General features: G+C 42.5%; 1 protein-coding gene across 4 annotated transcripts in view; it reads left to right on the top strand.

Annotated features, from left to right (window-relative positions):
- Nucleotides 1-16,046, top strand: part of HSPBAP1 (HSPB1 associated protein 1) — a 50,573-nt gene extending 34,527 nt beyond the window's left edge. For 3 of the 4 annotated variants that reach the window (XM_028743267.2, XM_028743257.2, XM_028743248.2), the window contains 3 exons: nucleotides 8,951-9,034; nucleotides 14,572-14,682; nucleotides 15,465-16,046. In XM_028743267.2, the coding sequence (XP_028599100.2) occupies nucleotides 8,951-9,034; nucleotides 14,572-14,682; nucleotides 15,465-16,004 (735 nt within the window). In that variant the 3' untranslated portion in view covers nucleotides 16,005-16,046. The remainder of the gene's footprint in view (nucleotides 1-8,950; nucleotides 9,035-14,571; nucleotides 14,683-15,464) is intronic. The other variant, XM_077934861.1, reaches the window with a different exon arrangement.
- Nucleotides 16,047-26,471: the final 10,425 nt, after the last annotated feature.

Below are 26,471 nucleotides of genomic sequence, written 5' to 3'. Positions count from 1 at the left end.
TTCCAGGGAGGCTCGCCTGGTGCCTCCGGGGCCATCTATTCCAGCTCCTTTCTGATGCAGGACCCTCTCTACTACAGCATCCCTGATAGGTGACCATCCATCTAACAAGGAAGAGTCCACATCCTTCTAAGGCAGTCTATTCCGTGGTCTGAAAAGTTCATGCCATCCCAAAGTTCTAAGGCTTTATCTGAATCTTTTGTGAGCAGCAGGCAGGGGTGATATTTGAATTAATTGGGTCAGGTTCAAACATAGCTTTGAACCATCTATAGGGCAGCCCTTCAGGTATTTGAAGGAATACACCTTCAGCTCCTCCTCCAGGCTAAACATACCCAACTCCTTCAACCTTTCCTAATAGGACTTGGTCTCCCTCAGCACCTCTGTCGCCCTCTTCTGGACACATTCCAGAGGATGATTGAATATACTTCCATGTAAATAATTCCCTGCTTACGGACAGGTAGCAGATCTGAAAGAAGGGTTCTAGCCTAGCTTTCTCCCTGCCCTGCTCATTTTCTGTGTACAGGGACCTTAAAGAAAATTAATGGAGCATGCATTACTGCAGCCACCACTTTTTACCTGCCCTCTAAAGTGTTAAAATTCCAGGAGGGCTGTACTAAGTGATCCTTCCAAATGAGCAAAGCTAAGGAATTGTCTGCAATGAATGAATGCCAAGGCCCTTTAAGGCAGGCCTGTCTCCCAGAAGAATAATGCCTGCTGGCTCTGCTCAGGCCTGTCTAGTATTGGAAGGGTTTGTGATGAAGCAATTTGATGAGAATCCCTTAGATAGCAAACGAATTGTTCTAACTGAATGCAAAGATTGAGCGTGCATTACAAATACAATTACTTGAGGATTTGCAGTCAGCTTCACTTTGTGGTAATTTACAGTAATCTCTGTTTCTTGCTTGGCCGGGAACTGCATGCCTTGGATTAAGATGTTGTAACAATGCAGAATTGAAAAATAAAATAAAGATAAAGGTGTGTTTTGGTATTCAGGAGAGCAGCTGTATGCTAGCTGGATACTGGCTTTGAATATTAAAAGAAACTTAATGTGCCTAATGCCATCTTCTGGCCAATGTGTCTCATTCCACCGCTCTTGGTTATATTAAATACATTCAGGATCCCTGTTTCAATATATATTCTAATTGCTTTTTAATGTTACCTTGGTCTTTAACTCTTAAGCCAGGATGAATAGAAGTAGATGAGCTAAATTCAATGCAATTTCATTGATTTTAAAAGATTTGCCTAGTCAGTTTGTAGGCTATTTTTTTTTTTTTTTTAGAAGCTTGAATGTGTCCTTTGAAATCTTAACACCCCCAATTAAAATGTTTGAAATGTCACACTATCCTTAAAACATCTGTGTGATCATCAGTGATGGCCAAGTTACTTCAGAATTAATTCCATCTCGCACTTGCAAATGATAATTTCAGCATGTGGGTTTGTGAGCATAATTATGTGTTCGAAATGAGAGGTTCATTTGTGAGTGTCTGAAGTTTGTGTGGTGTGTTTTTTTTCTTCCCCTAATAGCAAATTGGCATCAGCTACCTACCTGAATTAAAAAGAATACTCTGGAAAACAAAGACAAAAAAAATGGACAAGAGATGTGGGTAGCTGCTGATCAATAAAAAACTCATTTTCACACATTCATAACTCTTCTCTTTTGTGGAGCACAATTCATATAAATTGTAGGCTACACCCCCCCACAAAAAAGAGTATTTGTTTCATCAAGTTTGTCATCATATATGGAAAACGGATTTGAAATGGCATTGAAATAAATTGTAATCTTAATCTGACTTTCACTGAAAGATTTAACTTTGTATCTCTTTAGAATACTACCGCAGATCAGCAAAATCAACCCTGCTCTGCCCTCTGAATAAACATGAAACTGCTCATGAGTTATTTCATTCTGTGTGAATGTGTTTGTTCTGCGACAAACATTCAAGACTGACTGCTTGCCCCTCAGAAATGGCTCTCTTGCTTTGCTAGTGATTTTTAACCTTCCTTGTTAGTGATGTCTTGCCTAATTTTGGACAGATTTTGTTTTTTGATGGGCAAATATATATATATTGTAATATACACGTTCAGTACAAAAGGTGGGGACCTTTTGGTGAGACTGTCACAGCTTTTGGAACAAGACTAATGACGTATATCATGAACTTAGAAGGGACCTTCCATAATGTTTTTGACACTTTTTAAAAGGCCTTTAAAATAAAACGTCCCCACATGCAGCCCTATTGATAACCCTATTCACACAGCATAACTGGTGAATTAACGTGTAGGAGGCGAAGAGGGGAAAGGGGATATGTCTTGCCCCGCAGCCTACACTCATTCTGTTGAATGTTCTGCAGGGTGTACATTTACTCTGCCTAACAGGGAGACAGGAAAAGCAGAGTCCCCTCCATGTCTTATGCATATAAAGGGGCTGGATTATTCAAAATGGCAGCAGGACCCCGGCTGTACCTCTGACATTTGCACATTAGGTGGGGATGTCTGAGCCAAGGAATCATATGTATGTAGATATTTACATGAGCTGGATCCCTGACTGCTCAGGTAAGCTTCTATGGGAGCTGGATGAAAATCAAAAGCATAAAATTTCAAAACAATGTACTATACAAAGTTCCTAAAAGGCTCACTCAACCATGCAATGAGAAGGGCAAGTCTTCTCCCACCCCACTAAAATCAAAGTACAGGCAACCCCCCGATTTGCACGGGGGTTGCATTCCAGGTCATCATGCTTGACGGAGGAGCATGTATAAGCCCATTACACCCCATTACGCCCCTTTTCCGGCCCCCGTGATACACACATGCATGGTCGCGTGTCAGTTGGATATGCGTAAATTGCCTTTACCACAAAAAAGGCTAACTTAACTACCAAAGACCTGGGTAAAAAGACATTTCTTAGCCTAGTGCCTGCAAACCTGACAGTGATGGTCCCAGGCATGTGTCTCTACATTTCACACATTAGGGGCTACCACTGAAAAGGTCCATTATTGTATGGTCACTTTCCATGCCTGTCTCGGATGAGGCATGGACTTGGGTGGTGCTGTGGTCTAAACCACTGAGCCTCTTCTTGGGCTTGCTGATCAGAAGGTCAGCAGTTTGAATCCACGCGACAGTGGTGAGCTCTCATTGCTCTGCCCCGCTTCTGCCAACCTAGCAGTTTGAAAGCACACCAGCGCAAGTAGATAAATAGGTACCGCTGCGACGGGAAGGTAAATGGCATTTCCGTACACTTTGGCTTCCGTCAGTGTTCTGTTGCGCCAGAAGCTGTTTAGTCATGCCGACCACATGACCCAGGAAGCTGTCTGTGGACAAATGCTGGCTCCCTTGGCCTGAAGAGAGATGAGTGCTACACCCCATAGTTGCCTTTGACTGGACTTAACCATACAGGGGTCCTTTATCTTTATTTTTACTTCAGATGAGGTCTCTGATGGAAGACTGCAGTATACCACACATAACACACTGCAGTGATCTGACCTAGAGGGTAACAGAGCATAGACAACTGAAACTAGAGTACCCCTCTCCACGCAGGGCCACAGCTGGACCGCCAGCCAAAGAAGGGCTAAACATGTAGCCTTTCCTGGTTCAGTTAGCCACACCTAAGGTGTGGATGTTGGAGTCAGGGCTGGGGAAGCTGCAACATTGAGGATGAGACCTGTATCACCTGTATCACAGCCCCACTGCCCCCCCCCTTCAATACATGGACCTTGTTCACATGCATAACATGTACAGGGACCTCTAAAGTCCTGGATATGAAGGGTGGGCCATATATGCATAGACACCATAGAGACACGTGTTTGGAGAAAACATTTACAAAACTCGCAACATGAATTGCCATCAGTTTTGTATTCCGTCCACCAACACTCTCCTTTTTCACCTTTGATAACTTTACATTCCTTGCTGCTTTAATAAATTCTGGTTTTAACATTATGCTGGTATGCACAGATGTTCTCTTGGCTAGTTATTTACTATGCTTGGCTTGCAGTCAGAATCCGTAGCTGCACAGTAGTAAATTGTGCAAGGACTGGTTGCAAAGGCCTGCGTTAAATTGAGAAATACATTAGTTCATTGTTCTTGTCTACATTTGCACACCCCATAACCACACTTGCTCAGAGTACCTTCTGGCCCTGTGTTAGCATGTCCAAAAATGTCATGTACAAACAAGATATTGTTTAAAGGCGCTCTCTTGACAGCTGTTTTATTACTTTACATTTTTTATCTCCTTTCCCCCATAGTCAACCTTTCGTCTCTGTCCCATCTTTACTAGTTATATCATGCTGCCTTTCCCATTTACCACAAGAGTAGCATCTGTGTCTAAATAACTCTAATAGCATTGTTACAGCAAGCCAGTAGAGGGTTGGAGGTGCTCTAATGTGTGCAGGTAGTTTCCTAAAGGTAAAGGTAAAGGTACCCCTGCCCATACGGGCCAGTCTTGACAGACTCTGGGGTTGTGCGCCCATCTCACTCAAGAGGCCGGGGGCCAGCGCTGTCCGAAGACACTTCCGGGTCACGTGGCCAGCGTGACATCGCTGCTCTGGCAAGCCAGAGCCGCACACGGAAACGCCGTTTACCTTCCCGCTAGTAAGCGGTCCCTATTTATCTACTTGCACCCGAAGGTGCTTTCGAACTGCTAGGTTGGCAGGCGCTGGGACCGAGCAGCGGGAGCGCACCCCGCCGCGGGGATTCGAACCGCCGACCTTTCGATCGGCAAGCCCTAGGCGCTGAGGCTTTTACCCACAGCGCCACCCGCGTCCCTGGGTAGTTTCCTACCTTGCCCTAAAAAATCACTCCATTTAGTTCAGTGGTGCAACTCCCCAGCCCTGACACCAACATCCACAGCTGCTCCTTCCATTTAATTGAAAACGAGAGAGAATGATGTGAGCAAGAGCTTTGTATAAGCATCACAACACATAGGAATTCTGGATTGTAGAAGTGTCCATACTATATAATATATGCATCTATATTGGAAAGAAAACATTTGAAGCACAAAACTGCAAACACATGTTCTTTTTCTAAGTGACAGCCTCGTGTATTTTTGTTCCAATGTTATTTTACTAGTTCCTTTGTCACGAGTATAACATGATTATTCTAAATTTAAGGGATCTTTAGACATGAATTCTGCTAACACATGTAATAATCTCATTGAAAGTGACTGTGGGTGGATGAATATCTGAGGTATGTCTTTTAGACATACTGTACTGGCCTAGGCAACCCCAACATAGGTTATCTGAAAATCTGGTACACTATATAGCTGAAGTTAGACACCTAAGGCTGCAATCCTATAGCCACTTAACTAGGGATTAATACCCACTGAACAGAATAGAATCTGCTTCTGAGTAAACATACATAGGATAGCACTGTAAGCCCCACTGGTTACACGCATATAGTTCAATTTCACAGAAATTCATGGGATTCAAAGGCACTTTAACACTTTGAATCATGTCCTTGGATATCTTTAAAACTGGAGAATTCTTATCAATGTACATATTTCAGTAAACTAATTTACTATAATATAGTTACCACACAACAGTTCCTTTCCTATACTCTGATAGATATTTTTATACTCTTAGTCCCTGTTGTTATGACCTCATAGTTTCTTATGACTAACAGTTTTCCATAGGATTAAAAATATTTATCCAAAATGCCCCAAATATTCTGATAAATGGGCCTGTGTTTTACATATACTCATCTCTAAGCTGCATGGTGCATCTCTGTGTGCGCACGCTTGCAAAGAGTTGTTTTTAAATAATCACAGGTTTAGGATTAATGAGGTTTGGATAATGAGCTGGAGAGCAATGCATCAAAACAGCATTAACATATGCACCATTTAAAACATTGAACTGAAAGTATACACTGTTAATCATCTGCTAGAACAGCCTTCCCCAGCTCAGTGTCCTTCTGAAGCTGTTGGATTCCCATTAGCCCTAACCAGCATGGCCGCTGGTCAGAAATGGTGGTAGCTGGTACTCCAGAATATCTGCAGGTTAGTGAAGACTATGCTAGAATGTAAATATAGACTTAGGGTGTGATCTAGTCAAAAATTAAGCACTTTTTAATTTCCGTCAACTTCACTAGGACAGGGAGAGATTTAGGCTTTGATCCTATATACACTTGGGAACAAGTCCCATTGAACTCAGTGGAGCTTACTTCTGATGAAACATGTAGGATTGGACTGTTAGCAGGGTGCAATGAAATCAATAGGACTCTTAGTGGACTCACTGAGACCTAGAAGTGTTTAACTGGGGGATAGTTTTATGTCCTTCATGCTTTGTTCCTCCTCACTGAATTTGGATTTGTATCAACGGAGGAAAAGACATCAATGGAGGAAAATAGTACATCAGAATTTTATTTTTGTCAGTGGATTTTTCAATGAAGTTACATAGCTGTATGTGGCAGGAACCTAGCATATTGCTCATGGATATTTCCTGAAAAACCCCTGTGGGTTTTCAGGATTGTTGTAATGTCTTCCATGTGTCTTCCTCCAAGAGGATAGTGCCAAAAGTATTTCTACAGATGAAAATGCTGTTTAGAATGGGCTCTTTATTTGCTGCATTAGAGCAGCTACTGAAAGCATTTGCTGAACATCACAGACTAGGGTCTTCTGGGGTTCTTTTGCTAAATGGTTCCTCTGCCTTGGGGGGGGGGCACTTTTTCTTTCAATCTAACCCTTGTTTATGTGTGCAATAGTTCAGGGCTAATAACCCTGTTTCAGATAAGAGGATTTGGAATAAGAGGTTATCAATGGGCTGGTCACTCTCTGTAGTAAATATTGGTAGAACAAGACTATGGAGGATGTTTTTAGCCTTGAGATAATTCCGCTTAGAAAAACCAGGAGGAAGTAAAGCATTGTGAATACTATTATTGAGAAACTTTGTGTATGTCCTTGAAAAAAATTCTTGCAAGAGTGGATTTTTCAAAGGCCAAAATAATACCTAGGGACCCATGTCCCAATGACCAATCTTCCTTCAGCCCTTAATCTCTTGATGCTGCTTTGAGCACTCGGTTTAAGGCAGCTTATAAACTGATCAATCAAATCAAATCATGCCTTAATTTTGCTCCTGTGTATTAGTGCTGACATTGCTGTGTGCTTAATGGAGATTCTGCAGCTGTTTGAACACTTGAAAGCATTTAATATTCCTTGGATGTACGTAATGTTGCTAATAATCTTTTTATGACTGATACTATGATTATTATACCAGTTTTGGGGGTGGGATGGGAAATTATGGAGCTCTGTGGTCACCTGAGCTTCCCATGACACCCGAATCCTGGCTTTGTCCTGTGGAAGGTTTGGAGCCAGTGTTTTCTTTTCAGATAAGAGTCCTGGGAGAATTGGGGTCAGAAGAAAATTGAGTACAATAATTTGCAGGAACTGGATCTTGTGATTGTTCAGGGACCGTAGCTCAGTGGTGGAGCACATGCATAGAATGCAGAAGGTCTCAGGTTGCATCCCTAGCATCCTCTGCTAAAATGACAAGGTAATGGGAAAAGACCTCTGCCCGAGACTCTGGGGAGCCACTGCCAACTAGCGTAAAGAATACTGGGGACCACATCAAGAGAGGGCTCTTGCTCTCCTCATGTTCTGCTTGTGGGGTTTGCAGAGGTCTTTGTTTGGCCGCTGAGCAACTGAGTGCTGGGCTAGACAGGCCTCTGGTTCCTTTTGGAAGCACCTTGGTTAACTTGGTCTTATTGGCAGACTTGACTGCATCCTTGCTTAACCCCCCCCCCCCCCCCCCGACTTCAAATAATATACAACAATTACTTTCCCGACTTTCCCTAGGATTTTTTTTTTTTTTAAATGGTGCTACATTAGCTGTCTGGCATGCTCTGGTCCATGGGGTCACGAAGAGTCAGACACGACTAAACGACTAAACAACAACACATTAGCTGTCTTCCAGTTCTCCAGTAAGGAGGTTGATTTTAGTGACAAGTTGCATTTTTCTGTTAGAAGATTAACCAATTTCACAGTTCTTTAAGAACTCTCAGTGATGCCATACGGTCCTGGTGACTTGCTAATTTGTACGTTGTCAGTTAGCTTCAGAACCTGATAGAGTCACAGAATTGTAGACTCATATTACTCTTACTTGATTCAGTTAATTGTTTAATGACTGCTGCTTTTCATTACTGTATTAATGCATAGCTTCGATATTATCTATTTTGTTAATTTTCTTTTGTTAGCTGTTGTAAGTATTCATTTGAATGGAAGAGAGGGATAGAAATATTAAATAATATAATCTCATAATAATAATTCTCCCAAAAACTGGTTTGGGGTGGATATCTAGCTGACTTCAGATATGCAGTAAGAAGAATTCAAATCATTCCTTTAGCTTTTCTTTCATTTCCCCATCTTCCTTTAATAATCATTTTGCACCCTTAGCATCTAATGAATGAACTGCCTTCCTGGTTCCTGGTTCTAGCCCCCAAATCCCATTCTTCTCTATTCTCTTTCCTCTACCAAACCCTGATTATTATTATTTTTTAAGGTGAAGGTAAAGATTGAGATTGACCTGGGATGAGACATTCTGGCATTTCCTTCCCTCCTTATGTCAGATAAGAAGGGAAGGTCTGGACAGGCTTATGACAGGAAATCCTCCTGCACTTTGGTCTCACCAACATGCTGCTCTCACCCTGCCATTCCACAGAGAGAGGGAACTTGTTTTGCTGACAAGACTGTTTAAAAATTGTTTCCAGCGGAGGTGGGCTAGTTGGAGTTTGCATTTTGAACCTAGCAATGAAAGGCTGGCAGAACCAGATAAGATCCATGTCAGACAGCCTAAGTACATTATACAGCAGACAGCAAATGCAGAGGAGGATCAATTGGAGAAGTTTAGAAACTGCTGCTGAAAAATATATTTTTCAAGGTGATTTTTTTTTTTTTTAATGTCAGGGAAACGCTATAGTTGCACACAATGGGTTTTATGACTTTTTAAATTCCTCTTCTTCTTCTTCTCCCATTCAGGTCCTGTTTGTTCCCAGGCACTGGTGGCATTACGTAGAATCCATTGACCCAATCACTGTTAGCATAAACTCATGGATTGAACTGGTAACTACCCCCCCCCATTGTTTATCTCTTAAAACCATCAGACACACACATGGCCTGAATGTTCACAGATGGGCATGGCATCTGGAAATGTGCTGGAGTAGTTTATAATAATGATCTAGCTACCTATTTCCATACACCCTAGTAAGCGTACTTGGAGCCGCCCAGAGTGGCTGGGGAAACTCAGCCAGATGGGTGGGGTATAAATAATAAATTATTATTATTATTATTATTATTATTATTATTATTATTATTATTATATGACTGCAATGATCACAGGTTCTTTCCCTTGCCACCGTTGACCTTCCCCTTCCCATGTTGTCTCCCCTGCATTGGAATTACATAGATTGTCTCTTACACTTTGTAATGTGCAATGTGTAATGTACATAGATGAGGCTATATAAATCATCACCCACATACTGTTGGACTCATATCAACTCTAGCCAACATGGCCAGTAGTCAGGGCTGGGAGTTGGAATCCAGGAGGGCCACATGTACTGGAGGGCCCTTGCTGTAGTTTATTTTTGTGTGTGTGGTTTAAAAGCTGAGCGTATTTTCATCTCTCTCATGAAATTTCCAAGAAACAGCCTTTGGAGACCAAGACAGTAAAAGCTAGAGTGGGTGGAGAGGAACAAAAGTGAAGATGCTACTAGTGTGTCTTTTTAGTTAAAATGTCTGCTTCACTTTGATGTAGGTGTCATATTATCTTCCTCCCCCCACAACATTTACATCCCATCTTGTCTTCTACCATGGAACTCATGGCAGTCTATATATATATATATATGGTTCTCACGGTGATCCAGTGGCCAGACCCAGATCTGCTTAGTTTCAGCAAAATGGGGGCCTCATGTGCCTTCATGCCATGTAATTTGGAACTGAATCCGACATCCTGAAAATCCCAAGGCTTGGTAGTATTCTACACAGGATGCCTTCCTCATCTTTTTACAAAATGGCATATGCTCTTGAAGTCAAAGCTAAGCAAACATTAGTGTTTTGTAGTCTCCGGTATTGCTTGAACGCAGCATGCTGGACAGAAGTTATTAACTATCTCCCAAAATTAAAAACCTCACAAACAGTTTGGAGGCTTCGAGCTAATAAGTTGACTGTGGGCGCTGCTTAACCCGAGGAATGCCTGCATGTCGTCTTTTTGGTGACAGTTGATTATACCCTATTATCCCTGGAGATGACAGCAGCATTACTTTTTAGGTGTCGGGCTATCTGTCTTAGAAAAATAATGCGTGACACGGGTGTTAAAATGTAATATCAAGAACATTTTCATTATTCACTCAAGCAGTTCTCCAGCTTCCAGCAATAACCAGCTGCTACCACATTGATATGATAGGTGTGTGTCAAGCCCACTTCAACAGCCTAACTGATACAATTAATTATTTCGCTGAGACCTTATAATAAAGGATAAAGTTTTAATTTGTTTTCAACACACTGAGACCACTTCAACTCTTGCTTCTTACGGTAGGGGGGATTAATGCTATTCATGGATACTTTGAGGCAAAATGAACTTTCTAGGCTTGCAACCCCTTGAAATGCTTTAAGAATGTTCATGTACCGAGGTAAGCTAGCCTAAATGTGTACATACTAAAATGTGAATAGATGAGCTGAAAAGTTTCAGGCTTATGAAGCTGCATTGCAATAAGATCAAAACGTCTGCAGGAAAGGACATGTAAAACCACTGAAGTCCATTTTCCTAGGAAACAGCCCACCTGCTCTGAATTTAACAGGTACAGACCCCAGATCTTTTTCTGTATATATACTTCACAATCAGACCGTATGATGAATTTTTTAGTCTTAAGATTATAAAATTATTGCTGGTAGCTCTAAGACTACATACCGTATTTTTCGCCCTATAGGATGCACCGTCCCATAAGGCGCACCTAGTTTTTTTGGGGGGAAATAAAGGGGAAATTATTTTTCCCCCAGGCGCGGGGCTGGGGCGGGGAAAGCCCGAGCTTCCCCCGACCCCAGCCCCCAAACAGGCAGCTCTCTGCAAGCCGTGGGAGCCCAGTGCCGGGCTCCCGCTGCTTGCGGAGAGGTCCGCGAAGCCTGGACGCGCTGAGCTGAGCGCACGCAGGCTTCAGCATGCAGGCAACTCTCCGCAAGCAGCGGGAGCCCAGCGCCGGGCTCCCGCTGCTTGCAGAGAGGCCCGCGAAGCCTGGAGAGGGAGAAGCCTGCATTCGCCCCATAGGACGCACACACATTTCCCCTTCATTTTTGGAGGGGAAAAAGTGCGTCCTATAGGGCGAAAAATACGGTACATTGTGACTGTCCATGAAATAAAATCATAATGAGTGCTACCTTAATTGTTTAGACTGGAGAGGAGTATTTGAAAAAAAGAATTGTAGATTCTGATTGTCCGCAATTCCTAACACCAGTTTTATATTACAAGTCTCTGGCACTACATTTTAGTTCAATTTTACATGAGATTCCCTAGCAACTGCCCTGATGTGAGACAATGAAGTGGTCCTTCTGCTAAGCTTTCTTTTTCCTAATCACAATTAGTATTTTGCTCTGGTTTCCTAGGATTATTGAGCACATCGAAGCAGTTGTTCCCAAACTATTTAATAAAGGGAACTTACCAAAGGAAACAGTAGCTTGTTGCACCATGTCTAAGAGTTTATCCAGAGTTTTGGGACTTAGATGATGGTGATATTGAGTAACTCATAAAAATGACTCAAAGTGCCTTGCAAACAGAGTAGAAGTCCTAAAGCCATTTGCAGTAAACACAATCAATAAAAACTTAAAAAGCAAACAGACACATATCTAAAGAAAGAAAAGGCAAGTCTAGCTTTTATTGCACGACTTCAGCGTGAGTTGATATAGATAGCAAACAGAGACTGATGCTGGACCAGCAAAGGCTGTCTGGCCTGTACAGGTTGCAATCCTCCTTTCATAACTTTGAACTTACTAGATCAATCTCGTGTTATTTGTTTGATATAGATGTGTTATGGCACCATCAGAAATGCTAACGCTTTATTCCAGATAGTGCTTCCTTTGCTGGTGCAGTGATAAATAGTAGAGATGAAAGAGGAATGGGATGGGAGGTAAAGGAAGGTAGATTTTATGCAGTTCCCATGGGGAAGGAACAGGCATCTCCTTATACACCATCTTCAGTTTCCTTCCAGCCAAACTCAAGCAAGCAAGCCCCATTTCCTCAATCTGCCTCCATCTTACTATTTGCTATGGTGCCAGGAATACCACGTTACATGTTGAATTTGCTTCTCCTTGCCCATAAACAGTCCTCCGATCCAAAGCAATTCACTTAAACAAGAAAGCCTGGCCTGCCTGTATGTCTCATCCTGATGAGATCCTAAATTAGTCTTTGTATTTCACCGCCTAAAGGCACTCAGAAGAGACATGACAGCTTGTAACATGTAAGAATCAATTACTGGATTCTTGTTTCATCTTTAAAAGCTGTGTGCTGGTATCCTTCGTTAAAGACAACATTTGCTTTTCCTCCCTGCTGCTGCTATTTAAGGCTGCAATAATACATCAGTGGGTTGGTGATACTGTCAGATGACAGTATGCTCCCTGGAATTGAAAATGATTTAGTTTTGCATTTGTAATAGCTCCCAAGGCATTTGCTGTCTCTCAGAAATATCCTTTGTGTCTTAGCTTAAGTCATTTAGAGATACAATTTTGGACATACCTTTTTGATCTTCCTGAATTAAAGACCCTATACATTAGACAGCATCCCTGTGGTATAAATTAAGGTTCATAAGACTCAATTAACTTAACAAGACGCTAATACAATGTATTGTCCGCCAATTAGAAACATGTAATTGCTTGATCATGTGGCTTTTATGGGCATATTATGCCTAGCTATGATAATAAGGGATGTTAATTCCCCACCCCACCCCCAAGTGTATGTGCTGGAAATTAGAGATCTCTTTAACATGAGAGTCTTCTTTCCTTCAACTATTGCGCCCAGCCTTGTGCAACAGGGCTTTCCTCCCATCTCCTCCCACCGTGTGCCCCTGAGATTGAAGAAGAAGAAGAAGAGTTTGGATTTGATATCCCGCCTTTCACTCCCTTTAAGGAGTCTCAAAGCGGCTAACATTCTCTTTTCCCTTCCTCCCCTACAACAAACACTCTGTGAGGTGAGTGGGGCTGAGAGACTTCAAAGAAGTGTGACTGGCCCAAGGTCACCCAGCAGCTGCATGTGGAGGAGCGGAGACGCGAACCCGGTTCCCCAGATTACGAGACTACCGCTCTTAACCACTACACTTGGTTCAGGTGGCGGGCAGTCCTCAGAACAGTGCAGGGGGAGGTGAGGGGGGTCGTTCTGTCTGGCATGCTTGCCCTGATGGAAAGATCAACACAGCACAATATTAAATTCTTCCCTTGATTTGTGTACTGTACAGGAAGTCATTATGTCCCCAATCCTGTGTTGCTGGACCCCCCATCATCCCCAGTCAGCATGGCTGATAGTCAGGGGGTCAAAGGAGTCACAGTCCAAAAATATGATGTAACCTAAGATTAGGGAAGCCTTCTCTAGTACTACTGGGTGAGGTCCAGGATGAGGATTCGTCAGAGGTTCAGGGCACCATAGCTCCCGAAGAGGTCAGTGGTGTGAATGGTGAAACCAATAACTCTGAGCTGCAGCCCCTCCATTCACCGACTATAGGTCGGTAGAAGACATGCAGAAGCTCCCAGGTTTTATCCTTGACACCCCCAGTTAAAAGGGCCAGGTAGCAGGTGATGGAAAAGAAACACGTGCAAAACCCTGGAAGAGCTGCTGCCAGTCAGAGTAGACAATTTTTGTTGTTGTTGGCATCCATCTGTATAAGAGACAGGTCTCTGTTCTGAGCAGCTTACAACTGATATAATTGCAATGCAGGGGAGACAACAAAGGAAGGGGAAGAGTTTTCCTTCTCCTAGATGGGCTACCGTCCTGGGTTAATGAGCTCCATCTGACCCCCACTTCCTTGTACTGCTATGGAATTCAACTTCTTCCTAGAAAATAAACCCCAGCTTTCATTAAAAAACACAACACCCAAGTCATAAACGTTGGAGTATTGGTGGAAAGACGGTGAAGTCTCAGAATATGCCACTGAACAACAATTGCTAGAGAGCAACAGCAGGAGAAGACTATTGGATGCCCTGCTTGGTGGAGAAGTTAAAGAATCTGACTTGGTATAAGTCCGCTTCTGTGTTTCCAAGTTGCTTGAGAAATTTGTGACATCTTCTTTTCTGGAAAAGTTTTTTTAAGACAGGATGGATAAAAACCCATCACAGAAGAACTAATTATGCCCTAGTACTTATGTTATGGGCTGCCCTTGCAAGAGGTGTCTTCATTCACAACCCAAAGTCCAGGAACAGAACCTGAAAGCAAAAACGTGGCCTTTTGTACTTCTTTGTACTGATTTTTTGCTTTATCAGTTCCACTAAAGAGTGGCTGGCTCAAAACACATTGGCCTTGATCAGTCACCTCTTCATTGCACCTCTGAGTTTCCCTCTCTTCTTGTTTCTGCTCTCCTTTCTACCCATTCCAGTTATCACAATGTTAGCATTTGTTCCTTTTGTAGGATGCAGATCATGAAGCCCGTGTAGAAGAGGCAATAACTCGAACGCTGATATGTGCAATCAAATCTGCTGAAACCACCAGTGCATCAGATTCCTGGCTCAACCCCACAGAGGTGAAGTTCCGAATTAATATGCTGTGGTTTTCACTCCTTTGACCCAGTGACATTTTTGTTTCCTAAACTGCAAGTCTATGCTCCCCCCACTCCCCCACCTTTGCAGCTGAATGTTTAGTAACTTTGGGATGGCAGAGCCTGAGTCTTCATGGCTGCTTCCCATTATCTTGGTTTAACTCCTCGCTGGAAGCCTACCCCGTGTCTTTCAAGGATTCCCTCCTCCAAGTCCAGAGATTCAGAAGTGCAGATTGCACAACCTGTACATATCTAGCCATTTGCCCTGTATGTAGTAGGGATGGTCAGGGAATCCAGCACAGTTAAGAGTGTGGGTGTGTGCACGGCATGGCTCTGGAATTCCATTCAGTGCACATTCATTTGTTCTTAAGTGCACCCTAACATCGTCACATATTACTGTAAAGACCAGTGCTTTATAGTAAGGAAGCACTTTGACAGGGATAGTTTAAGTTTATTTGACATTCGCTTTTTGCAGGCAATAAATATGCCACACAAACTCAGGCTTGCATAGGCGGTTCTTGCTTAACCAGCTTCCTCCTTTGCTTCAACAGAAGGGAAAGTCCCATGCATGCAATGGCTTGGCTGGGCTAGTGGGCCACCTTGGTTGAAATGAAAGCAAGCAGAAAAGCACCCAAAGAACACAATAGGGTGGCAAAATAAAGTGGAAGCAATGGGGATAGATGAGAAGGACAAAACATATAAACAAATCCTAAGATTAGCAGAGAAGGTATCACCTGTTTATACACTGAATGTATTTTATTTTCTAGGTTGAAGTAACTTCCCATGAAACCAATCTTCAGTATGTAAATGGGGCTGTTTCTGCATATTTAGAGCATCAGAAGACTAGTAAAATTGAAGACATGGACCCTAGAACTGAAGAGGTTAATCAGTACCCATGTAAAAGAAAGAAGGTCCAAGGGAGATCAGAACCTGAAGGCTTCCAGTTGATGTCCCATGAATCTAGCCTAACCGCGATCCAAGGAAAGAAACTGGAAAAAATTCCCTTTGGACATAATCTTTTTCAGGTTTTACCACAATTCTGGGAAACAGATTCAACTGGTTCAGCTGAAAATGACAGTAAAGGGTCTCCAAATGAAAATGATGAACACTTTGAAAAATTGCATTGTGCTGGGAAGACATCAAAAGTGATTGGTGATTCTGGAGCATTAGTAGATCAGAAGGATCCAGGATGTAGTACCATCTCTCCACAAGCAGTTATTTGTACAAATGATTTGCTAGATTGTGTGCTAAATCCCCAAGTCATCCGTTTAATGGCTCAACTTTTGATAGAAAGAGCAAGTCTTTAAAATGTGTGCCTTTCTGAAAATAAAAAAAACCAATGACAAGTATGTTCTGGAGGTTCCACAGCTTCTGTACTAAAGAATTCTTAGCTGCGCATCAGCATCAGCTCAACTGCAAACTTCCAAACAATACAGCAGCTAACTATGTCAGGGCTTTTGTAACCATTTCTCATGGGGTAGCTAAGTTTGTGTGTTGCAGCAGAAGCAACAGTCTTTTGGTACCTTAAAAACTAACAATTGTCTTTATGCATAAAAATAGAAGAAGAATCCTGCTGGATCATTTATGTGTTTTGTCAGAAGGCTAAGACAACACAAATCATTGTCAAAATATATAAATAAATTGTTTATTTTAAGAAAGACAACAGAAAATTTTTAGGAAGCCAGGTCCTAGCTGGTTGATACACGGATGAAGAGCCAGAAATTATTACCTCCTGTCTTGCCCAACAACCCCATTAACATACCATAATTACAACCTTCCAGTGCTTTAGGTTGCAATTCTCTAAGCACATTAACCTGGTGCTAAATCCCACTGAACTCAGTGACGCTAAGGCTGTATACACATTACGTATTAAAACACAGCTAGGTTGCTCTTTTTCTCAGTTTGGATTGTTTGAGGGTGGTTGGGGGGAGTCATCAAAATGCAGTAATTCAGGACAGGATAAATACAAGGTACGGATTGTGGCTAATGTGTATCTACTGCTTCCCAAGCAGGCATGCCCAGGATGCTGAGTAATGGGGAGTGCTTAGGCAGTCTATGCAGTTCCCTGAGAGGAAGTTCCACTGTACACAGTGAAACTTAATTATTGTGCTATGTTTCTGGACCTCTCTGCTCAGAGGGTAGCAAACATTTTCATTTCTATACTAGTGTGCAAACTCCTCCGTAGATGTATTGAGAATTTCAATACAGCTATTGCAATTCACTCTCTTTCGCCCTGCGGGTGAACAATATTGTTTCTCATGGGTTTGTCTCTCCTCAGTGCACACCCTTTGTTTCCTTGCAGTTACATTTTGCGTGTCAAGACCCCGCAGCCACCCCCTCGTTGAAAATAACTCACACAAGGACACGAATATTAGGTTTATGTTATTGGGCAAATTTGGCCACAACTTTATAGAAATTACAGAATGTGAGTGGTATTGGCTTAGGCATTGATTGGACCTGACTATATCTGACTCCTGCCCATTGTGCAGGAAGTCCCCAGTAAAGGTAAGCCACCGGTAGGGGGTGCCCTGTCGATGCAGACCAACTCAAGCTCCCCCTGGTGTTCCCGTTGGGGTTATGTCAAGGCCTTAGCCCCCCAGCTGGGCTTCAGACTAGAACACCACCCCCGGATTCCTTTAACGGAATACCCTTAAGCATGGAGGGGCAGGTGATGGCCACACACCCCCTCCCACACACAAGGTCAAACAATGCCTAACCACAACTCTAACAAAGTTGTGACGATTGCTACGAGGTAGGCGAAAACCAAGTGGCCAGTGCCAATTTGCCAAGTGGAAAAATTCCTACCAGGCCCCTCGGACAACCAAGGCGACCAACCAAAGTCCATAGCAAGGCCATTGCCTAACCTGCAAAATAGGGAGGGAGGGTGGGTGATTGAGGAAGCAAGCCAAAGAGGAAGTCCTCTGGCTCACTCCTCCGTTTAAACGGCCCCGGCCACGCCCCCCCAGCCATCGGGTTGGCTGGCCGGGCTCTGACGTGGCTGGGATCCCCCAGGCAACGGGGGACAAGGTTCCCCGCCCCCGGTGGGGAGTGGGTGGCCACCGCAACTCCTCCCCACTGGGAAGTGGAGCGGATTTACTAATTAACATTTATTTGACACTATAAATAAGCTGTCTCTAAATATAATTTTTGCTCTTTGAGAGAATTTCTATGGCATTCTCTGCATTTGTATTGATTTGATTTATCCACAAGTGATTGCTCTATGGTCACTTGCGTGTATTAACATTTTGACCATGAACCGATTCTGAAGGTTGCCATGACTTTGGCAAGCATGTCACAAAAGCCACAAAACTCCTCAAAAGGCCCTAATTGCCTTGTTTAAAGAAATATAATGATTTGTGTCCTAGTAGCTCTAGGTTCCTAATAAGCCAGTGTCCTCCGTTTCCTACTGTTAAGCACAAGGGTTTTGACAGTCTCCTAGTTACAGTAGTCTCCTGGCATGGTTTATTATTATTATTATTATTATTATTATTATTATTATTAAAGAAAACTGTCCCTATTAGATGGTAAAACCTTGATTTCTTCTGCTACTTAGTTTATTGCCTCTGTTCTCCATGGACATAGTTGTCATTATGCAGACCAGAAATATATACTCTATGCAGGGCATACAGCATATGGAAGATTGTGTTGAAGTTGACCTTATGTTCAAATGTACTACAAAGGGCATTGAAGCTTTGCTGAAGGGTGATTTATAGATACATTTTACTGCCTCAAGACAGGTTTTTAAATGTATACAGTGGTTTAAGAACAGTTTAGTTTATGAACAACTTGGATTAAGAACGCTGCAAACCTGGAAGTAGGTCTTTTGGTTTGTGAACTTTGCCTTGGAAGCAGAAGATGTTTCGCTTCCTGTTGAGTGTGTTCCATTTGTAAATTGAGTCCCCTACTGCTATGGGAAAGCACACCTTGGTTTAAGAATGCTTTGGTTTAAGAATGAATTACAGGAACGGATTAAGTTTGTAAACCAAGGTACCACTACCAATTGCAAACTGCAGCAATAGTTGTTTCTTCGCTGGCTGATCACATGATCTCTCAACATATTCCTCTTCAGTTCTGATATTTCCACCACGTCGAAACTTAGTGATTTTTGCTCCAACATCTAAGACCAATAATAATCTAATCTAACATTGGCCTTAGTTTTAATTGTGCTGTAGATCAGGGAAGAGGAACTTGTGGCCCTCCAGATGTTAACATTAGCTCTCATCATTTCTGATCACTGGCTGAGACTGATGGGAGTTGTAGTCCAACAACATCTGTAGACCATTCCCTAGCCGTTCTGTAGATTATCACCACTCTTGTTTTCATGGAGGGCTCACTCACTTCTAGATTATCCTTATAGATGGCAACAAAATAGGAAAATGTTGCATATAGGAAAGAAAAGTCAAAGGTTCTTATACATGTGTGAGATGGGATACAAATAAGTTGGCAGGAACTCTGGAAAAAAGGCTTAGACTACTGTAATGGATAATAAACAGATTGTGAATGACCCATGTAATAGGGTGCCACAAGAGACTAACAGAACTTTGGGATATACATAGTAGTAATGCAGCTGACAGTATATCACCAGTGTTTTTAAGTGCTAGAAGTGACAGGATCAATATGGGACTTTAGTGTTCAGAAACTTCAAATACACAACTCTTTATTGGCATAGGTTTCCAAATCTATATCAGCTCTGTGTGCTGTACATATACTGACAGATGGATTTAGTGGGCAGAGTTTGACTTTGGAGGCCTTAAATCTCTATGAAGGACTCCTCCTTCCCTCTGGTATCTGATGAAAGCCCTGAGTTAATTCTACAAGCCAGGAGCATCAAAGAACTGGATCTTAGTAGCTATTACCTTGGTTCTTTGAAACTATTTTCCAGTAGATGCACATTGGTGCATGTCCCCGCTGAACTTACGCTCCCTGTTTTCCAGTGGTCTTTGAAGTTCGACGAATGTGCTTGCTTGGCCTGGAAATGGCTGTTTTAATATAAATTTGCTGTTCTACGTTGTTTGAGTTTATTATCGTTTCCTTGTATGTTTGAATTTGAAATGGATTATGAAATGCTGTTGATCACATTTCTTCCATCATGGGACTGAAGGAGACGTACATGGGGACTCAATATTTGTTGTTGTTTTATATTTGCAAGCAACATTGAGACACATGAAAAGCAGGGTATAAAGCCTTTAAATAAATGACACTGTACTTTCCCACCCAGGCACTGATCAACCTCAGACCTGTTTAGCTTCAGAAAAGGTAGCTGCATTTTGTGCCTTCAGAGTATTTTTTAAAAATTGGCTTTTATAAGTACCTTAATGGATTTTTGTTGCACGTTTAATGGATTCTGAAATGTTACTGTTTATTTTAATACCTTAACTGTTTTATGCTTTGATGGATGATAATATGACATTACACCTATTTGTGGATTTAAAAACTATAAACTTCAGTGAGTTTTCAGTAATGAAAACAGTGATCTAAAATAGTTAAAAAGTTAAGTTTCATAACAGTTATTAATGATGATACAAGGGGAGAGAAAATCTAATAATCAAAGAGAGAGTTATAACCTCCCTCATTTACCCATCTGAAACTGTATAGATAACCAGCAAGGGAGGAATCATTCTCAACAGTTAAATTTGGTTCTTTTACAGAGACCCATGATGCTGATTAAATTAGATTATGTATCACCCAAAACACTGTGTGCTATAACTTGAGTGCATACAAAGGTCCACAATACCAAGGCCTTCTTGGTGGGCAAAGTGACATAAGAGAGGGGGGGGGGGATAAATGCAACTTCCTTTGCACAAGGAACCCATTGAGTTTCTCTTTCTGAGCGCAGACAATTATCAATGTATTGATAGCAAGCTTATTAGATTGCCCTGAAATGACCACAGGTCCAAAATATAGCAAATAGATTGCAAGCTTGAATCAGCCACATGGAGGATAGCCCTCATTTCCTGAACTATTCTGGCTGCCCATCTATTTCTGGGCACAGCTCATTGCACTGGTGTTTGCCTTGAAAGTCTTATATGAAAGAGCCCTGTAGACTAATGGCCCATCTAGTCCAGCAACCTGTTCCATAGCATAATGCCTCTGGCATCGAAGGTGGAATATAGCCAAAGAAAATGACTCCAACAATAGTAGCAAGAATGACTGGCAAGAACAGGAAAACAAGCTGGTGTGGTAGATTTCTTTATCTCCCCATTGTAGTGCCCTCCACTCCCACTCAGTTCTTGAAATACTTGTTCACATACATTTCGGGACATCGGACAACAGAATATGTGTCTCTCCCCTCCCTTTCAACTAGACTAATAACTCGTTTTGTCTCCAGCAAAAAGGGATCCAATCCAATTAGTAAAAAGCCTTTGCTGCACTGCCTGAGAAAAGCCCACTGTGGAAATGAAAAATAGCGCTGTCTGAGTGGCGAGCCCAGCAGCAGGGACTGCAATGCAAACCTTGCAAGAAGCAAATGCTAATATAGTTTCTGAGAAGTGCTGCATATATTGAGCAAGTTTTATCTTATTTCCTGCGGTGTCGTAATGTGCTGCTTCAACCCTGTATTTTGAATTCCCTTTCAGAACTTTTGTCTTTTGTCAAACGGCTTTAGCTTTCTTTGCCCTACTTAAAATTGGCACTTTCTGCCATGTCCCCATGGATCCTCATGGCGTCATCGTTTGGCATTGCCAGGACAGCACTGACGGAAAACAAAAGAGCTGCCAAGATTCTCTTGTCTCTTAGGGGTGGCATGACCTAGCGACCCTTTGGAGACGCTGCTTTCTCTTCCCCTGCAACATTCTCTGTCCTGTTTATAAAGGAAAACATGCGGAATAGCTGTTCTTCCATTCTCTGTATGCTAATGCATGGTTTTCACCTTCCCTTGAGTTTGCAGGCTGCGTACCTTGTCTCCCCCCCCCCCCATTGCTTAGGTTTTCCAGCATTTCTTTTTCTTTTAGCCAGCCTTTGCTCCTTTGCCTTCCACAGCAGTTAGATCTTATCTGCAGACTTTAGCAGAGAGGTGTCCTCAGGCTGGAGAGGTCTGGACTCATATCCATGCAGCCCAGTGGGCTGACCTTTCATCACTCACTCTTTTAGGGGTAAAAACAAAAAAAATTCCTTCCAGTAGCACCTTAAAGACCAACTAAGTTAGTTCTTGGTATGAGCTTTCGTGTGCATGCACACTTCTTCAGATACGAAGATTTAGGGGTGTTATGAGAATAAAATGGGGTGATCCCCATGCATGCCACCGTGAACTCCTTAGATGAATGGTGGGATGCAGCTGGAGCTAATAGTAATCAACAGGTGACAGTGCTGATCTCTTTACTTTGGAGCAGGCAGTGCTGTAGGAGCCAAACTTGGCTCATGGTTTCTGTGTCTCGAAGACAATGTTGGAAGGGATGTTCAGGGAGAGAGTGAGAGATATCAAAACAGTAAGGTTAAGTGGTGCTTGAAGGAGGACAATAATTTTTTACATTCCCAACTGAGAGGTGTGGCTAACATCCAATGCATATCCCAGTACGTTTCTGAGCAGAATTCAAAGTATTGGTGCTGACCTTTAAAGCCCTAAACGGCCTCAGTCCAGTATACCTGAAGGAGCATCTCCACCTCTGTCATTCTGCCTGGAACTGAGGTCCAGTGCTGAGGGCCTTCTGGCGGTTCCCTCGCTGCGAGAAGCCAAGTTACAGGGAACCAGGCAGAGGGCCTTCTTGGTAGTGGCGTCTTCCCTGTGGAACTCCCTCCCACCAGATGTCAAAGAGAACAACAACTACCAGACTTTTAGAAGGCAGCCCTGTTTAGGGAAGCTTTTAATGTTTAATAGGTTATTGTATTTTAGTGTTTTGTTGGAAGCCGCCCAGAGTGGCTGAGGGGACCCAGCCAGATGGGTGGGGTATAAATAATAAATTATTATTATTATTATTATTATTAGTTAATGGGGTTGAGCTTTTGTGGAATGTCCCTTGAGAACAGAGACTCTCTTCCCCCCACTCCCCAGTTTTATGCATACACACCATATCTCCAGAGCACATACCTCCCTCCTCAAATAATCATAGGGACTGTAGTTTATGCCTCACAGAGCTACAGATTTCAGCCCCTTTAACAAACTACAGTCCCCTGGATTCTTTAGGGGGGGGCAAGAGATGTGCTTCAAACGTGCTATTTCTGTTGGGTGTTATTCTCTACCCTGTTTAGTTTTAAGCTGTTAAAAATGGGTTGTCTTATTTCCATTATTTTCTATAATGTGCAGATTTATTTTCTATATTTATAGACATTATTTTCAAATTGTTCTTATTTTTTAATTGTTAGATTTATCATTTGATATGTTGTTGAGGCACTCTGGCACAATTTTGTGGGATGGTGCCATACAAATAATCTGAGGTTGATGAAAAACAGCACCTGGTCAGGCTGCTGTTAAAAGGATGACAAGATTTAGGGTAGTCAGTTTTTTGCAGTCATACTGGTGGTGCCTGGTATAGAGGTAAAGTTTCAAGGTTCCTTGAGTTGGGGGGGGCATGCATTTAAAGAGATTTAAATGTGTGCTGGAAAACATGTTCTCAAGGAGATAGAGTAGGGTCTAGAAATTGCTTCTCCAGTGCCCAGATAATGCCTAGATATCCTGTAGACCTGAGGTTTTTAGTGGTTAATTCTGTTCATTTCATAAGGTGTTTATTTGTTGTTGAGATGGCACTGTGTGGGAATGTTTATCTTTAGGATAAGGCTGCACCTGGAATAAGGAGTATAGGCTAGCTTGGAAGTTATCTATGTTGACTTCCTGCTAAGCATCTTCCACTCTGGTAGGTAACTGGTGGGTTACCCAAAACATCAGCTGTGACTTACTCTGGTGGGAACCTGATTTATAACCCAAATATCAGATGTAGCTGACGTAACCTCAACAGTGTATAAATTGCTTAGTCTTTAGGATTAGAGAGTGAACCTCTGTGAACCTCTGTGCAACCTGTGAACCTCTATGCAAGCTGATCTGGAAAGCACTGTGCACCAACCAAGCTCCAGCTCCATCTGTTGCTGATGTGATTCCTAGCAACCAATGACCAAAGGGGGACATAAGATAGTGGGAATATTTGTAGATTTCTTTGGGCCTTTTAATCAAACCTTTTAGCCTTCACCCCATTTGCATTCTGATTCCTAAAAGAACCACTGGAAGTTGTAGGAGCTCCCAGGGGCAGCTCTGCCAAAGAGCCTTGAGCCACAGGGATGGAAGGGCAAGTATGCAAAATACACAAACATTTCTGGGTGGCAAAGGAAGGAGTTTCCCATTCAGTATTAGTAAAGGGGGTGCGCAAGTTATTCCTTCTCTTTTCCCCACCCTTACTGCTATGTGGTGGTGGTACAACAGTGTCTCATTCTGAAAATCAAATATTAACGATTATCCAGCTTGTCAGGTGACAGAATGTGTCCTGCAGGAAATTACACTGGGCAGGCTGGCAAGATCAAAAGGGGAAGCCAACACCATAGCCTTAACCTTCATCGTTTGCTCCTGGGAAAAATTAATTAGCCAAACCTTTGAGGGTTTGCACATTAGCTGCACTCCACTGGTGTCTGGTGCACAAAAGTCAGGCATACAACGCAACCAGTGCAAGGCAATCAAGACCAATTAACAAAGATGTAATTACTCTAGAGATGCTGCTATTAGCATAACTCAGATGTTCCGAGCACTATGAATTTGATTAACCTGGTTAACTTTTCCTCCCCCCTAAAAAAAGTCTCCAGGAGAGGCCTGTTCCCATGAGCCAATAGGTTTTAGCACACAAACTCCATCATGAATTATTACTACTACTGCTGCTGTTGTTGTTATTATTATTATTACAGTGTATAAAAGCATTTAAGAAGCGCTCTCTTTGATAGCCACCTACCATGGCTTGGAGTAATGGGACAGCATGCATAATGGGGTGCATTGGCAATGCACACTATTCCTCCCTTGACTTGGGGGTAGGAGGTGGGTGAAGGTTTGAAGATGACAGCTGTGATGTCTTAATTAAGGAAAGCTGGGTGGTGTTTGTGGAATGGTCATATCTCTGAAACTGGAAGTTGAGTAAATAAAATTTAAATAGTTCTATGACTGCACTGCTCCATTGCATTCCTGATTTATTGATTTGTTTGTTTATTTGCCTTCAGATTAAAAGCCTTTAAAATTTTAGATTTCCTTTTCCAGCTTTTTCTGTTAATAAGCTACAATACCAACCTAATCTTGAAATCAGGTGCATGCATGTATGCCCAGCACGTTTGAGTGGAGGGATCTGAACATACAGATGAACAGCTTGGCTACTTTTAATTAAATGAATGAAGGAGCCATTGAGGGCAAGGAATCTTTCAATGTGCATTGGAGTTTTCATACCTAGAACAGATCAGTGAATGGGAGCACATCCTTAGGGCTCTTCCAGATGACCTGTTTATTGAGCATTCATCCTGATTTGCTTACACAAAGATTATATGGAGGTCAGACTGTCCCCTGTCTTTATTGACCATTCATTCTGATTAGTTTGCAGGAAGGTTATAATATGACAAGGAGCATTCATTATGAATTGCTTCTGAAGTGCTTATTATATGTCTTGAAAATTAATACTTCATTCACTCAACACTTTTCAACACATAGCTCCATGCCTTTCCTAACAGTCGATTTGTTGCCCTAGGGTGACTGAGCGCTTTAACCCACTAATTGCACAAGCCTGTATTCCCCACTCTGGAGGCACCCTTAAGCTGTGTATTTGCACACACATGTTTTGGGGCATGGGATGTATTGTCTAAGAGACTGAGACATAAATTGAGAAGTTCCTAGTCTGAATCTTGTGTCTGCCACCGGCTCACTAAAGAGTCTTAGGCAAGCCAGACTCCCTCAGCCTCAGTTCCCCTATCTGCAATATGGGAAATAATTATTGTCATACAGGTTTGCCATAAAGATTACAACTAGATAATGCATGTGAAGCATTTTGAACACTGTTAATGCTAATTTATTTGTTCATATTTATAGCATATGTATCTCACCTTTCCATCAATTCAGACCCCCAAGCTTGTCTTATCTGTAAATTTTAAACAATACATAAAAGGTAAAGGGACCCCTGACCATTAGGTCCAGTCGTGGCCGACTCTGGGGTTGCGGCGCTCATCTCGCTTTATTGGCCGAGGGAGCCGGCGTACAGCTTCTGGGTCATGTAGCCAGCATGACTAAGCCGCTTCTGGCGAACCAGAGCAGCGCACGGAAATGGCGTTTACCTTCCCGCCGGAGTGGTACCTATTTATCTACTTGCACTTCATGCAAGTATAGGGCCACATTAAACTAAGCAGTCCCACTAGTGGAACCCTGCATAAGGGCTTTTTCTAGCACAGGGGGGCTTTTGCTCCCTCCCCTCCCCACAATCAGTGGTGGACCTTGGGGTCTCAAATTTAAGCGACGCCCTTTGCAACGCCAAAATTTGGCACCTCTCACCTTCCATTCTACATTATAGTTGTAGTACCCCCTGGTGCCCCCAAGGCTCTGCACCCAATGTGACCAAACCAGTCATGTTCCTCTAAATTCACTTCTGCCCCAATGCAGTTTGACTGAAGCTGTCAGGAGACGCCCCAGAACAGCTCATCAGGGGAGGAGAGGGGAGAATGCTCTGCCAGCGCAAACATTTCTGCTTGCCTGATGGAACAATCTCCTTAGGGCTACACTGAATTCATCCTTTTACATTTTCAAAAAACTAACAGAAGCAGCATCAAAAAGACAATTAACAATCCTGAATATTGCTAACACAATTCCCAGCTGTCAAAAATTTACAAGCTTC

This window comes from Podarcis muralis, chromosome 1, assembly GCF_964188315.1.
Source record: "Podarcis muralis chromosome 1, rPodMur119.hap1.1, whole genome shotgun sequence".
Classification (NCBI taxonomy): domain Eukaryota; kingdom Metazoa; phylum Chordata; class Lepidosauria; order Squamata; family Lacertidae; genus Podarcis; species Podarcis muralis.
Note: the sequence above shows the minus strand (reverse complement) of the source record. Positions and strands in the feature narration are given on the sequence as shown.